Genomic DNA, 15832 nt, shown 5'->3' on the forward strand with positions numbered 1-15832 from the left:
GTAAATAAGCTGTTAACTCTTCAAAATCCGATAACATGTACAGTGTCCATGGTGACTGTCAAAGATACCCTATTGCGATTGGTTAAACTGATTTATTCACAGCCATCTAATGCTGTCAAAAAATCGACCTTGTAGGGATTTAAAATGAATGTCTCTTATCCGGAAAATGGAAATTGCGTCGTATGTGCACGCCTCACAATAAGCTCCATTATTTGTAGTCATATTATTGATGTGGGACATAATCGAATTCAATGTAAAATGATCTTTACTTGTTAACTATGAGCTATTGTTTCACATTTACAGAGTTAATAACTATATACAATTCATAAATTGTTCAATTCTATTGACTACTTGATGCTGTCGGAGACGATGACATCATTTTGGAATTACCTATTGCCACCTTAAGCAATACAGACCAGTTCAGGACACCATAGACGTTGGAATGGGACGGAGGCGGTGGGGGCTGAAACCTCAGCGGCCGCAGAAACTCTACACATGGACATTTTAGAGAGTTCAGTTATTTTATGTCTACTGTTTTAATCGTCCCCATCTTTCTGCTAGGGATGATAGGTGTTCCCACCTCCTTCTCTGTATTCATCAGATCGTGTTTGTTCTCTCATCCACACAGACGAACCCCAGACTTTTCAACTTTCAAAATAAAGTTGAAAAGCCCCCCCCCCCCCCCCCCCCACTCACTTCCTCTCCTGATGTCCTCTCATGTTGTGAGAACAATATAAAAGACGCAAACACATAAAGAGACAACGCACAACCCACCCCCCATCCCCCTCTCCGACAATACCGCCACAGCCACCTTCCAAACAAAAAGGGTTCTGATGTAATCTGGGTGAATGTCGCAGGGACTAGAACAAGAGGATACAAAAATTAAACCAAATGGCAGTTGCCGGGCCGCTTAATGAGTTTTGGATGCCAAGTGACATCAGTATTTATCAGGTACCCCCCTCCCCGTTCTTCCTCTCTCCCTCCCCCTTCCCCTCTTCCCCTCTCATTTGGGTCAGTTGCTTCACTGTGTCGGTCTGAAGGGCATTCACTGAAACAGAAAAGACAGGGGGGGGGGGGAGAGGCAGAAAGTTACAGAGCGAGAGAGACCGCGCTTGGAGGTGTAATAGACACTAGTCGTATCAGTAGCTCACCTCACTATGATCACCAATCATTTCCTCGCTCTCCGAGTTCCTACCGCTCTGTCTTTATCTGCTTTTATGTTCTGCTCCCTCTCCTATGTCCTCTTTCTCTACTTCCCTCCTATTCCAGTTTAGCGTCTCTCAATATTTCCCTCTCACACTCTCTCTCACCCTCTCTCAATGTGGCGGTTTGGGTAATTGCCGTCCCTTCGGAATGGCTGCTAACTTTACTGTCTCCACAAAGTAAAAGAAACGTTGCACATCCCTGTATGTGTGTGTGTGTTTGTGTTTGTGTGTGTGTGTGTGTGTGTGTACGTGTGCTTGTGTGTGTGTGTGTGTGTGTGTGTGTCTGTGTTTGTGTCTGTGTGTGCGTGTCCAGGTCCGTTCAGCAGTGCGGCGAGCAGTGAAGCAGCCCTGGAGCAGATCCAGGACCTCCGGGCTCAGCTGGAGAGCCAGAAGGAGGAGGAGGGGACCCTCCGCCAGGGCCTCAACATCTTCAAGATCGTACAGCCCCCTTCCAAAGACCTCCAGGCGCTGGAGAAGGTCTCCCTCTCACATTAAGCTCCATGATTTGTAATTCTGTTATTGATGTCAGAAATAATTGCATTCAATGTAAAAGGATCTTTACGAGTTAACTATGAGCTATTGGTTCACATTTACAGACTTAATAACGATATCTATCAAGGACCCCCCCCCACACACACACACACACACACACACACACACACACACCTTAGTATGGGGGTCTCTAGATCTGGGCGGCTGGGCTACACGATGCGTACAGAAATGAAAACCATTAGTGTAGAAGTGATGAATGAGTCAAAACATTGACAGGCCGTGTGGAAACGATATAGTGTAAATACATAGCAGAGAATATTCAGTGTAGGTAGGTCCTAGTGAGGTCATGTAGGGTCAGGTGATGGTCATGGTGAATGACTATCCTCAGCTTGCATGTTAGGTCCAAGGTAGGATAGATATGGACTTGTATCGTCCATCCAAAGACAGAAAGTCCTTGGCCTCACCTCTGAGCACTACAAGCAAACCAGGTCACCCACGATCCACATAAAATCCTGTGGGTAAAGTTCTCTCTCCAAAGAGGCCAGCAGTGTTAACATTGTCTAACTTAATTTCGCTGGAGATAAATTAACTTTGTGTAGGCACGGCGTTCAGCATGCTGCGTTCTGAGAGACGCCACGCAGAGGAAGGCACTCGAACGATCAGCAGGGAGAGCCATGATTGCAATCCTCTCATATAGCCTGAGCTGTTCCTATGGGCTGTACTTATCTGTATTCTGTCTTCCACGTGTCCTTGGCAGTTGTGTAGCCAGTGTGTATCACCAGATGTTACACAAGGGGAAGAGTGTGTTTTTGTGCCCCCCCCCGCAGCACCCTCAGTTCCTGCTGTTAATTCGCTCCCTGGATCACCCCATAGCCACTGAAGGCTATGGGGTGATCAAAACTTTCTCTTAGTGTCCATCGCTCTCACAAACACACACATACACCTTACGGTGATCTCTGTTTATCGACACACTCAGTGCCTTAAGAATGTCCACTGCTGATCTCTTAAAATGCATTGTGTTGTAAAGAATATTAACTTTACTTCCTTTATTTTCCTTATTGGACACTTTTATTCATGACTGAGTTTATTCATGACTGAGTTTTTTTACGACCCGTTTTTTGTGGTAATTCTGTGGTATTTTACAAGGTATGTTAAGCATTATCACATATTAGCTCCACCTTAAGGGTTTAAAAATCATTGGAAGTTTGCATTTTATTTTTGTCTAAGTCATCAATACATTGTTTTGGAAAAGATCAGTGAACACGTTAAAAAAAACAGAACAGACCAACCATGCACAATAGTTATGCACATTTCCACCGTATCTATTTTGTGGACCAGCTTTGACTGGTTGGGTTTATTTGTTGTGTTTAGCAGTCTGGCTTATCAAAGGATACATAAATGTATTATCCAAGGGTTTGCAAGGATTATATTTATGATGTCAATGCTGGCCTTGCAGCGGTGTGTTTTGTTTGTGTGTTTTTATGTTTGTGATCAGGTTTGTGTGTGACTGTGTGGGATTGGTTGTTTGCATGTGAGTATGTGTTTTTGTTAGCGAGTGTGTCTGTGTGTTTGTTAGTGTGTGTTTGTCGTGGCTGTGATTTTCTCTGTGTGCGAGTATGCATGTCTGTGCATGTGTATTTGTTAGTGTATGTTCACCTCCATGTGTGAGTGAGCATCGTCACATCATTTACATTGAGTCATCAGGAGACACTATTATCCCACACGACTTGACGAGTTAGGCTGAGAATAGTCTCTCAAATCACACTTTAGATGACTCATCTAAAGCCTGATGACAGTCAGACTCATATTTCGGTGATGTTGCTGGAAGCCGTAATTGGTAAACACAAGTTAAGCCTTAGTTAACAGTAAAAAAGAGACTGAAAAGTTTTTAAATCACCACTTTGCAGACTAGCCACTGTAGTAAGACACTTATTATAATCCTTCTATAAAAAAAAGCTTCTTCTACTTGCGCAAATCAGTTTCTCTGACAGAATATCTCCTTAACAAAACCGGAAAGAAGGGTTTCCTGCCCAGGCTCGGTGCCATCTTCTCCAATAAGTTCTGTTTCTTCAATCCATGTATTTTTGTGTCTCCTCCTCTGCCAGGACCTGGAGTCCCTGCAGCAGGTGTGGGAGGCTAGCCAGCAGTGGAGCTCCAACTGGAAGCAGTGGAAGACAGGAGCCTTCCTCTCCCTGCAGACCGAGACCATGGACAGCACCGCCCAGGACATGTTCAAACACGTCACTAAGCTCAGCAGGGAACTCAAGGTTGGCCAACACACACACACACACACACACACACATACATGTTGGGACCCTTAGTATGGATCAACCGGATTCACCTTGCGCCAGGATGCCTGCCTTAGGCAGCAGACATAAGGGAATCATACCCATTTCCTTTTGACAGATAGTGGCCACAACACTGTCCCAATATTATCAATATCTTTACCAAACTTTCTGCTCATTTAAATCCGTGGGTAAAAAAAAAAACATACACACAACCCCCCACCACAAAGAGACCTTAACTAACATTGTGCCTACAGGACAAGAAGTGGGACATAGTGGAAAGTACCAGGAAAAGCATTGAGCAGTTCAAGAGGACCATCCCTCTCATCACAGACCTGAAGAACCCTGCCCTGAGAGAGAGGTGCTGGTTCTAGAAGCAGGCATTAAGACTCTTGCATTTTCTAATGATTTGGTGATTAATCACAGGCACTTATTCTACACTGTTTTTTTTTTATTTTTCAGCAACCACACATGTCACATTTTCTGAAAAGGGCTTTCTTCTTTCAAAAGACAATGCATGTTGTTGCATGAGCCAACTCATCGTATCGTGTGCAATATTCCGTGAGCATGCTAATGCTAGCAAGAGTAATGAACCAGCACACCAAGTCTCAAGTCCCTGGGCCACTTTGAAGCAGACTGATTGATCGGAAAATAGGACTCAAGGTTTTTTCTGATCGTGAGTTATGGTGCCCCCGTCGTCCAAACGGTACTTTACCTTTTGGAGACTTGCTTATGCGCGGTTTCTATTCATGTACCAAATTTGACAACAGCGTTTTTGTCAGCGTTTCTTCCCCATTGACTTAATTAAAAATAGCTTGGTGATCACCTACAACAGTGATCATTTGAAATTAACACTGTGATGTCATTTTTTTTAGCAATAGGCACAAAACTTAAAAAATATATATATTTTCCACATTAACTTAAGGGAATGTCGTTGATGAGCATGTCACATTTTAGATCACTGCTGTACTCTGAAGCAGACTTGTGATTGATGAATAATTACGGTACATTTGCATAATCATATTTGCACATAACTCTGGCATATTTAAGGGAAATGCCGAAATAAAGGTAATAACTTAGGGTCGAGCATTATTAAGGAGCATGTTTTCCAAAAAAAATTGGGTCATTTGGGTTTATTTTTTCATGATTTTTTCAAGGTTTTCCAAACTTTAAAGTTACAGCAAAATCTTTTGAGAAGGGTCCATGAGGCAAAAAGATTAAGCAAGTCAAATGAGGCCCCAATACCAAGTTTCAGAATATTTGGTCAAACAGGGCTTGGGGCTGGGTGTGTGGTCGTTTATGTCTGACCGCAAGTGATAGCGGCCCCTTTGGTCACAGTGGCCAAACTTTTCGGAGACCTCCTTACCTCTGGTTTACGTATGTGCATTTTATTTGAAAATGACCACCTTACCTCGATTCACTTTCAATATTAAATAACAATATTATAATAATTATATTTAAATGGTCTCTGAAAGAGACTTATATATACCCAACTTTTTGGTAGTGGTTTGGTGTTTATCCCTCCAAAACTGAAGGAGAAGATAATTACCCAAATTAGGCGAATTTGGGTAAGACGAAGACGAAGCATAACAATAGTGTGGCTTGCTTTACAGCCACACTAGTAATCATTTCCGAAAATTAAAAAATTAATACAAAACATCACATTGAGGAAATATTCCTGATTTTTATGAGAGAAAAAAACCCACAAAACACCTCATTGGTAGTTAAAGTAGCCGCTGGGGGTGGGAACAGAGACCAAGCTGGTTGGGGTTAACCCTGTTAACCGTGAAGTAATGAGTGTGTGTGTGCGTGTCTGGTGGGTTAATGTGAAGTGTGGCTAAGGTACCCGGGTCTCCGAGGGGGTCGTGTAGTCGGAGGGGCGTCGCTGTGATTAAAACACGCGGGAGAAGAGCCAGAGGGTGACGGCTGGCACAGATTTCACAGCTCCGCCCACTCTCTCTCTCTCTCTATAAATATATATATATATCTCTATCGCTGACTCCCTCCCCCGCTCTGCTGGCTGTCAGTTATGCCAGTCAGCGTCGCTAATGATCCTCCCTTTCACCCGTCACTCGAGGAGTACCGCGACACATATGTTGCACAGCAGACAGTTACCATATAGGCGGTCCGAGCTGAGGACCCAGTTCTACACACGCACACACACACACGTGTGCAGACACACACACACACAAACACATACACACACACCGACCCACGCACATGCACACACACACACACACACACACGGTGATGATGATGCTGATAATGGTGATGATGATGAGGATGCCGAGGATGATGATGATGTTGTGGACCTGTTCTTCTGGGTTGTGTTCTGCAGGCACTGGAATGAGATCCGCCAGGAGCTGCAGTGCTCCGTGGAGCACACCAGCCCTGAGTTCACCCTGGAGAAGATGGTGTCCCTGGGCCTGGACCAGCACGCCGACAAGATCTCTGAAATCTGTGGAGCCGCCTGCAAGGAGCTCTCCATCGAACAGGTCCTCCCTCGCTCTCTGTTTATCTTTCTATCTGTTTTCACTTTACTTCTCTCTCTCCCTCTCTCTCTCTCTCTCTCTCTCTCTCTCTCTCTCTTCCTCTCTCTCTCACTCTCTCTCTCTCTGTTTCTTTCTCTTTATTATTTTTCTCTTTGTAATTCTCTTATCTACCTGTCTCTCGTTCTGGCTCGCTATTTCTGTTTCTCTATCACTGTTTTCTCGCTCTCTGGATTCAATTAATTAAAGTTGAATTAATTGGCATTGAAATAAACGTTCACCATCCCAAAGCAAATGAGAATATAAATGACTTTATATATTTAACATTTCATTTAGAGTACTATAAATTAAAAAAGATATGCATCAAATAAATACCAAAACAATTATATAATGAAATATATAAAAAAATACACAGAAACAGTTTGGTAGTTCCTTCTGTTTCTCTCTCTGCCTCTGTCAGCCATGAAAACAAGGGGGAGACAGCTGTTGCAATGCAGATCAATGCAGTGCTGAGCCATACCAGCTGCCTGCTACTCGCCCTATTTTCCTTTACCTTATGCATTTCCTTTCTGTACCTGCAGAGACAGGGAGTGTGAAGTCTTCCTCTCCCCTCCTCTTCTTTGAGGTTTACCTGCCGTTCTCCAGAGACATTATCCTCTTCCTTTCTTCACCTCCTCCTCCTCCCTTGGTACTGCGCCTCTCCCCCTTCCCTCCTTCACAGACCGTCACCACCTTCCATCACTACGTTTTTCCTACGACCCCTTGGCTTGTCTTTCGGTGCAGTGCCTCTTTCTCTCCTTCTCTTTCTCTTTCTTGTACTGTCTGTCTCTCTCCTTCGTTGGTCGTCTGAAATCTCATATGTTATGCTTTGTTGGGTAAAGGGTCAATGATGGATATTATTGAATTTGCATTTACAAGGCACCTCTGAAACCCTGCCGCAACATGCACGTTAGCTCGTGCATGCATGTTGTGTGGGTTAATGTGGGTATGCAGTTGTGTGTGTGTGTGTGTGTGTGTGTGTGTGTGCGTGTGTGTGTGCGTGTGCGCGCGTGAAAGTGAATCCTGCACCATCGCACACATGAGGACCTTGGCCGGGTCCTCACAACGGACGGGCTGTGTGTGTTGGGGGAGGGGGGGTATGATGAATGGCTGCCAGGTGTCACAGGGGTCCATGTGGTAATGATTGCAGGTAAAAGACCCTTACCCGACGGGGGGAGGAGGGGGTCATACGGAGGGCTAAGTCAGCCAGGCGGCAGCGGCGGCTCACAGGCTTAGCCTCGTAGCCCCTTCCTTTAGCCTCCAGCGGCCGCATTACCTTCCCCCCCCCCCCCCCATCTCCCAGGGCTGGTGGAGGTCTGCTACTCATGCAGGTTGGCAGGCTGGCAGGCGGTGGGGGAAATTGAGACAAGACTTAATTTCCTCCAGACAAGAACGGCGGGGGGAATGAGGGAGCCCGGTGGGGGTGTTTTAGGATTATGTAGTATGTGCTGCCTGCCTGATTCCCTTCCTCCGGGTCTTCCCCCCCTCCGACCACCCCCCAGACACCAACATCACCACTACCTCCATCTGAATCTCTCCAGTGTTGCTCAGCAGAGAGTTACGGGCGAGCTCCCAGAGGTTACATCTGTGTATGTTAAGCATGTCAAAAGCCTGGCTCACGCAAGAAGGTGTCTAGATCACATTGACCTTCCTCACACACCCACACGCGCACACACAGACTGTCAAGCCCCCTGGTGTGGAGTGACTGCAGAAGAGAGAGAGAGAGGGAGAGACATGACAATCATTTATGAACGCTCTGCTGTGTGATGTGTGCAAAGCACTCCGCTCAGCACCGAGATCAATGGCTTCCTGTACGGCGTCAAAGCCTCATGGAGAGTCATCTCTGCTGGGCCCTGGAAGAACAAAACAACCTCTACCATCCCTGCTGCTTCACTCCCCATCACAGCCCACAGGTTGTTTTCCATTGTGCTGTGTTGTGTGCTCATGTGTCTGTGTACTGACGATACCCTATGTCTTTGATCCATAAGGGTCTGGAGACCATCGCAAAAACATGGGAGGAGATGGTGCTGGACATCACTCCATACAAGGACAAGGGTCATCACCAGCTCAGGTAAGGCCTGACGCTCCTGTCTGTGGGTGTGTGTGGCTGTGTTTCGCTGTGTATGCGTGCGTGTGTTTGTGTGGGTGAGTGTGTGCGTCTTGAGGTGAGAGGTCAACAGTCAAGAGATTACAGTAAAGGAGGTAGTTACACAGGTATGGTCAGCATTAGTGTTAGTGTTAAGGTGTGTGTGTGTGTTGTGTTGACAGGTGACACTGGATGATGTCATAATTGATTAGGCTTGGCGGGGGAAGGTCAGGTGACCCGTTATGTGACCCCGTGGAGCTGTCGGGGTGGATTGACACGAACGTGAAAAGTGAGCCATAGGGGGCTGCTTTCCTGTGATCCACAGTATCCTGGTTAATTCCTTGTTGTCCTCTCTCTCTCTTAAACACAGCGTTTGTTAACACGCCAGAGCCCTCTGACAGCAAGGGGTGGGTTCTGTGGAGCGTAGGATCTGATCAGAGAGCGGGACCGAGCATCACGAAGCCTTACAGAGCACACCCGCCACTCAATACCCAGCCGTATGGCACGGTCCACAAATAGATCCCTCAATAGGAAAACACACACAAAGACACGCAAATAGATGAACTCATCCTGCTCTCTGTCACTCTTTATCCCCTATCCCCTGGTTCTTCCTCCAACCCTCACTTCTTTTTTCACCCCTCGCTCTTGCTCCCTTTTTCGCTTCCTTCCCATCTCTGCCGTTCCGTCTCCCTGTATCTGTCGCTCTATCTCCCACTCTGCCGTGCTCTCACGCTCCCTCCATCCCCCTCTTGCTCTCGCTCTTTCTCTATTGCTCCCTGTGTCTCTCTCCCTCTCTCTGTCGCCCTCTCTCTCCCCTTCTCTCTCCCTCTCTCTCTGTCTCTCTCCTTCTCTCTCTCTCCCTCTCTCTTTCGCCCTCTCCCTCTCTCCCTCTCTTTTTCTCCTTCTCTCCCTCTCTCTCTCCCTCTCTCTATTTCTCTCTCTCCCTCTCTCTCCGTCTTTCTCTCTTCTCTCGCTCACCACACAGCGTGCCAGGTCCTAGTCCCCCTCCCCGCCCCCACAGGAATTAATTTGTGAGCTAATTCCCATCAGAGGCATGGTCGCAGCACCCCATTGGCTGAATCATGGTCACAAACAGGCAAGGGCACGGGTGACTCCGCCCGCTGCCTCGTAAAGGCCTTGCCCTGCAGTCACACATTTGTCCTTAATTGGCAAGTTGTCCTAATTGACTTGCGCTAATTTATGGATTACATTATTTTTACCCCCCTTGCCTAATTGAGCCATAACTTTTTATGTGTTTCCCTCCTTCGTCCAGACAGAGGGTAATTCGTGTGGGAGAGCTGTTTGTGTGTGTCTGTGTGTGTGTGTGCGTGTGCCCTTTTGGGTGTATACTAAATATATGTGTATGTGCACTACATTTATATGTGCCTGTATGTTCACCTAGCTCCTTCGGCGCATGCATACTCCTGTGTGTATGTGTGTGTGTGTGTGTGTGCATTAAGCATGCATGTGTTTATATATGTTGTGTGTTGCGCAAGCTCTGCACCATCATACTCACTTTCGCGGAGCATCCATATTGGGCAGAGGGCCAATAAATGCAGCTCGGAGGCAAACATCGGCGACACCTGAGGCAGAAGCAAAACAATGCCAGCTTCTATTCCTCAAGTTGATGGAGTGGATAATCCACCCTCTCCCCCCACCTGAATCACCGCCCCTCTCCTACCATAACCATGAGGGTTTTATAGCACAGCACCCCCGAACATGAGGCTGGATGAAAGAGAGAGCGAGTGAGAATGTAATACTTAGGGGACATGATAGTGCAGTCATAGCGAGGGTGTGCCAATCCCAGCTAAAAGGTACTGACTTCCATCCCCTATGTCCACTACCAGTAGGCATCCTTGAGCAAGATGCCCAAACCCCTTCTTTACTCTACCCCCCTCTTTGATGTCTTGGTTGACGTAAAGTGTTTTTGTTTGATCTAAGGGGTTCTGCCTGAATGCATTTCCCATCTTTCCCAGATGAATCCAGTCTGTGTGGTTCCTTTCTGTGTGTGTGTGTGTGTACACTGTAAATCATGTATCTGCGTTGACCGATCGCACGGCATTTAGGAAACAAACGGAGGATGAAAGAAAGGGTTTAGTTGTTCTTTCTGCTGTGGCTAGCATTGTGGACAGGCCTAAGGCGCTGGCTCGGCTGCATCTCAACACGTTAGAGTTTGTTTATACGCCCGGGTTTGCCATGCTATGGCCAAGGTGGAATGCTAAATAATGAGCAGCGTGAATTTTAAACAGTGAACTAACAGCTGCCCCCAATCCCCCCCCACCAGTGTTCTGCTGTGGCTGGCTTGAAGTGCAGTGGATTATGTTTGTTCCTATAAATTGATTTTGTTACCGTTACTACAGATGTTCATGTGCATGGCTGCTTATGAATAATAATTGTTGTTTGGGTATTTATGTTAGAATCTTATATCTATGATTCTGTTTGCACTTGTTGCACTCTGAGTGCACTTGTTTATTTTCGTGTTTAAGTCGGGCCAGGAATGATGGATTTGGCCATCTAGCCATAGGGAGATTTTCCAGCTGTTTGTGTTCATATGTGAGTGTGTGTGTGTGTGTGTGTGTGTGTGTGCATCTATGCAGTTCACTGAATTCAAAATAACATGAAATAACAAACTGGTAGAGTACTCAGTCATGATCGCTGCATGTCTCTGCTTTTTCCTGCATGTCTCGGAGTCTCATGTTTTTTTCATGTGTGCGTAAATACCAAATCTCTATGACTTCTGTTCACTTCCAGAGTTAGTACTTCATAAGTGCTTCACGAGAGAGAGGAGTTTGTGTGTGTGTGCGTGCATTTGTGCGTGCGTGTGTGTGTGTGTGTGGTCCCCCTCCCCTCCCCACCTTGTTTTCACATTAACCTCAGGAAGAAGGAATGGAGACACAAACCAGCAGATAATGGGAGAGACAGGGATAAACACTTTCTGTCCTTCCCCTTCACATGTTGAACTAACGCTAACTTCCCTCTCCTGTCTGTTCTCTAACTCATCTCTTATTCACTGAATGTTGAAAAGACATCAACGTTTTTTCCTGAAATCAAAGCTTTGGATCACGGACACGTGATGATACAGGTACATAATAGGTTACTTGTAAGTCTTTTTTTGCTTTTATCCAAAGCGACTCACATTCCAGGGAATACATTATTTTTGTAGGGATTAGTGCATGTAGCCCAGGATTGCTTCCGGATGTGATGTGAACGTAACCCGTTGGCTGGGGGATGAATGTTACCCGAGGTCTGTGTCTGGGGTCATTTAGAGACGTTCTTTAATAATCCCCTGAAAACATCAACCAGTTTTGATGAAGGAGATGGAGGACATGTGTCTGACGTGTTACTAAAATAATCAACCACGAACAGAACCAGCAACATGTGTAACACCCTGTAGAGGTGGGTAATATTACCCTGAAAGGGGTAGTGAGTTGTAGAGAGTGAATGAGTGTAAGACAGGGAGGCAGAGATGAGGCGGGAGCATGAAAAGAAGCTTACTAATGGTTTCCTGTCCCTTTTGTGTGTCACTCGCCCCTCCCTCGCTGTTTTTGGAGAGAGGTTCAGAGTTGGCACCATGGCCCTCACTTTCTCTCTTGTTCACTACCTTCTATGTTTCCCTCCCTTTCTCCCTCCCGCTCTCTTTACCTCATCCACTCACTCGTCAGTCTCTTAACGTCTCTCTCTCTGTCCTCTCAGTCTCCTATTGCTTTGTGTAGTCTCTCTCCCTCTCTCTGTACTAAATCACCGTCCTTGTTACCACCAGCCATTTTGTTCAGAAGAAGGAGGGGAGAAATTTTTCCATTATTTCCTTTCCCCTTATTTCGCCTTTTTTTTGCTCTCAAACACAACACAACCCCAGCCTCCCCTTCTCTCTCTCTCTCTCTCTCTCTCTCTCTCTCTCTCTCTCTCCCTCTCTTCCATCGACGGAACCAGGCAAACAGACTTGAAAAGTCGATACTGGAGAGAGCAGTAGAGAGATGGAGAGAGAGGGTATATGGGAGTGGCAGGGGAGGATGGAGAGGAAGAGAGGGTAGAGTGAGAGGGAAAAGAGAGCGGGAGAGACGGTAGGGGGAAGACACACACAAACAGGGACACCTCCGTTTACTACAAAAAAATGGGGTGGGAAGGGAGGTACGGCATCCTGGTCGATATCTCCGCTCGCTGGTTGCCTCGTGCTCCTGGAGCCTCTCTTGCAGGCTGCCACCGGGGGGGCGGGTGAGGGGAACTGAAGCAATTCCAAATGATTGTGTCTTTCAATAACGGATGGCTAGCGTCGGGCCCGGCTGGGGTGATTAATGGAGATACCAGGCATGATATGAGTAGGACACGCAGGAAGACATCCCACACACACACACACACACACCGGCCGGGGATCATCTGTGTCTGTGTGTGTTCCCTGTCCATACAGTAAGTAATGGGGATTATTGAAGCGACTAAAGAATCATCACTCCTTGCAATGAAGGGTATTTTCTGTGTGTGTGTGTGTGTGTGTGTGTGTGAGTGTGTGTTTGTGTGTGTGTTTGGGGCCTCCTGTAGGTCTGTAAGCAGAAGTGTGAGCCACCACACAGCTGCATCCCTGGCTAGCCTTTTTACAATAACGGCGGGCACAAATCACCTGAAATTACCACGCTCAGCCGGAGCCATTCATCCCTCACTGTCCCTCGCCTCGGCTGTCTCTCTCACTCAAACACACACATACAAACACACACACACTCACTCTCCCTTTATGAAGACAAATCCCTGTGACCAATCTTACGCTGTTTGTGATGAAATCCGCAATCACGCCAGATCAAAAACACAACAGTTTTTGTTGTTGTTGGTACAGGGTTTGTGTGACACACCCACAAGCATGTTTTTTTGGTGTTTTCTGCCATTGTGCTCCGTAAACATACACTTACCCAGTCTCACACACACACTCACACACACTCCACGCCATCTTTCTTCGCTGTGCCCGGGAACCCATGTGCATGCATGCGCTCTATCTTCCCGTCTAATCTGTTCTCCAACTGCACTCCAAATGACTCCCTGGGGAACCATCGCTGACAAAACAATTGCCTGGCATGTTCGCTCATGTACCCACACACACATGGGGAAATGGTGGTGGCAGGACGTGCGCACACACACACACACACACACACACACACACACACACACCTCTGTCTCTCTTGCTCTCTCTGTTTCTCTTTTTGATGCCTAGTCCCCGATGAGCTTGATAGCTGGTTGTAATAGTCGTTGTGAGAAGCACCATCCCCCATCTCCTTTATTGCATCAGCTGCTATGCTTTCTGTCTGTCTGTCTCTATGTGTGTCTGTCTGTCTCTCTCTGTCTGTCTGTCAGACTGTCTAACCACTATCTTCATGGATTTCTGTCGGCCTGTCTCTTTCTACCTGTATGTCATATCATCTATCTGTCGCTCTATCGATCTATGTTTGTCTATCCATCTGTGTTTGTCTATCCATCTGTCCGTGGGTCTGCCTCTCTTTAACCCTGAACACGTCTGACCATCTCTATACTATTTTTCAATCCATCTATCTGTCTGTTACCCTGTCCGTATGCCTACTTTTCTGTCTCTATATAAGTCTGTCCTAATGTGACCCTGTTGCTGTCTCCTTCTCTGCATGAGAGGCAGGGTATGTGGCGATGGCACTGTGGGAAAACAGGAAGTAGGAACTATAACTTTAACCAAGGCTGTGGCTGTCTGCTGAATTATGGCCATTGATTTGTGTCTTTATTATATCTTCAGCAGTGGCTGTTCCTCGCTCACCGGGAACACAGGCCCCACGGCACACTGTAGCTCAATACTGCCATCCAGTGGTCACCTCCAGTATCTCCCTCAACACTCTTGCTTTCTCTCTTTCTCTTTCTCTCTCGTGCGGTCTCTCTCACATACTCTCTCCATCCCACTCGTTCTCCCTCTCTCTCTCTTGGAACAGGCTCTGGTTTCATGGTCCCCCTCAACACCACCTTGATATCTTCGTGTCTTCTCATGATGAGGGTCGTTCTGTGGCAAACTATCAGTCTTATGGGCCCAGCCTTACGAGTCAATTTCCCCATCTATGGCTCTACATGGATCCACGAAGCTAAGCCAGAAAAGCAGCCCCTTAAACATGAGGTCTCTTGAATTAAGCTTGAAAGTATCTCAAACCCTAACCGCTCCTGTGTGATTGCACTTTACAGTAGGTACTCTTAATCTCTCACTCTCTCCTTCCCGCCCTCTCTCGTCCCAAGCTATGTCTCGGGGCAACAGCAAGGGAGAGAGAGATGAATAGGGCAGAAATGCAGCTGGCCATCTGCTGCACATTAGAATAAGTCCTGGGGCCTGGCTCAATGAGAGGCCCCAGCCACAGCCAATGATTGTACAGTGAGTAGGTAGGCTGTACTAGTAGTCCAACGCTGGCCCCTACAGTTGGCACACAGGGGAGGAAGCCTGTTCAGTCTAACCCCCTCTCAAATGTTCCTGATTTGTGGAGGATTGTAAAAGGTAGAAGGGATTGCATTGTCTAAAACACAAACAAAACATTTACATTCTGTACACTATTTGCATATGCTGGTTCTACACATATGTGTCTGCACAATTTGTGTTTTTTTACACGCATTTTTACATTTTGCGATGGTGGTGGGCCAGGGGCTTTGGGTGGGGGTACCACCAGCGTGACGACTCTCAGCCAATTGGAAGCAGCCGTGCTGCGGCTAATGCAAAGCATGCCGCGGCTACCAAGCAAAACTCGGCAACCGCGATGGTAGAAAAGATGGCTATCTCTGGAGCTAACACAGGCCTCTCCAGCAACAGACTGGCTGCCAAGCGCTCGGGGAATGACAAGAAACAAAATAATAATAATAGTACAACAAAGCTAACCGGAGAAAGACCCAGAGGCCCGATATCCATCTCTCCTGCCTTCATCACACTTGGCCGGGCGACAGACAATGTAAACAAACAACTCACGCAGAGCGATGCTAACACTTCCTCCCGCCATTTGATTGCAGAGTGAACATATAACACAAAACAACATCACATAAACAGGCTAAAGCCGAGCTATGTGCCATCCCAGCGGTCCCACATCAAATCCATTGTTTCCCTGCCCGTGTTTTTTTCTCAAAGCCAGGGTAGCTCTCTGCGCTGCGTAGACAACAACTTGGAAAACAAATAAAACAAAAAAATAAGGAATGGCCCGTTTCCGTATGACCGGAGCATTGCCCTGAACAATCAAACATGACCTGACATTATTTCTTTCTTTATTC

General features: G+C 46.7%; 1 protein-coding gene across 1 annotated transcript in view; it reads left to right on the forward strand.

The window, feature by feature from the left end:
* The window catches only part of dnah2 (dynein, axonemal, heavy chain 2), a gene marked incomplete at both ends in the record, with an annotated part of 182899 nt that overhangs the window by 56408 nt on the left and 110659 nt on the right, over positions 1-15832 (forward strand). The window contains 5 exon segments of the mRNA XM_079758404.1: positions 1519-1682; positions 3803-3964; positions 4240-4343; positions 6321-6477; positions 8499-8581. Of these exon segments, the coding sequence (XP_079614530.1) occupies positions 1519-1682; positions 3803-3964; positions 4240-4343; positions 6321-6477; positions 8499-8581 (670 nt within the window).

Source organism: Pollachius pollachius (genome assembly GCF_949987615.1).
Source record: "Pollachius pollachius genome assembly, chromosome: 20".
In the NCBI taxonomy this organism is placed as follows: domain Eukaryota; kingdom Metazoa; phylum Chordata; class Actinopteri; order Gadiformes; family Gadidae; genus Pollachius; species Pollachius pollachius.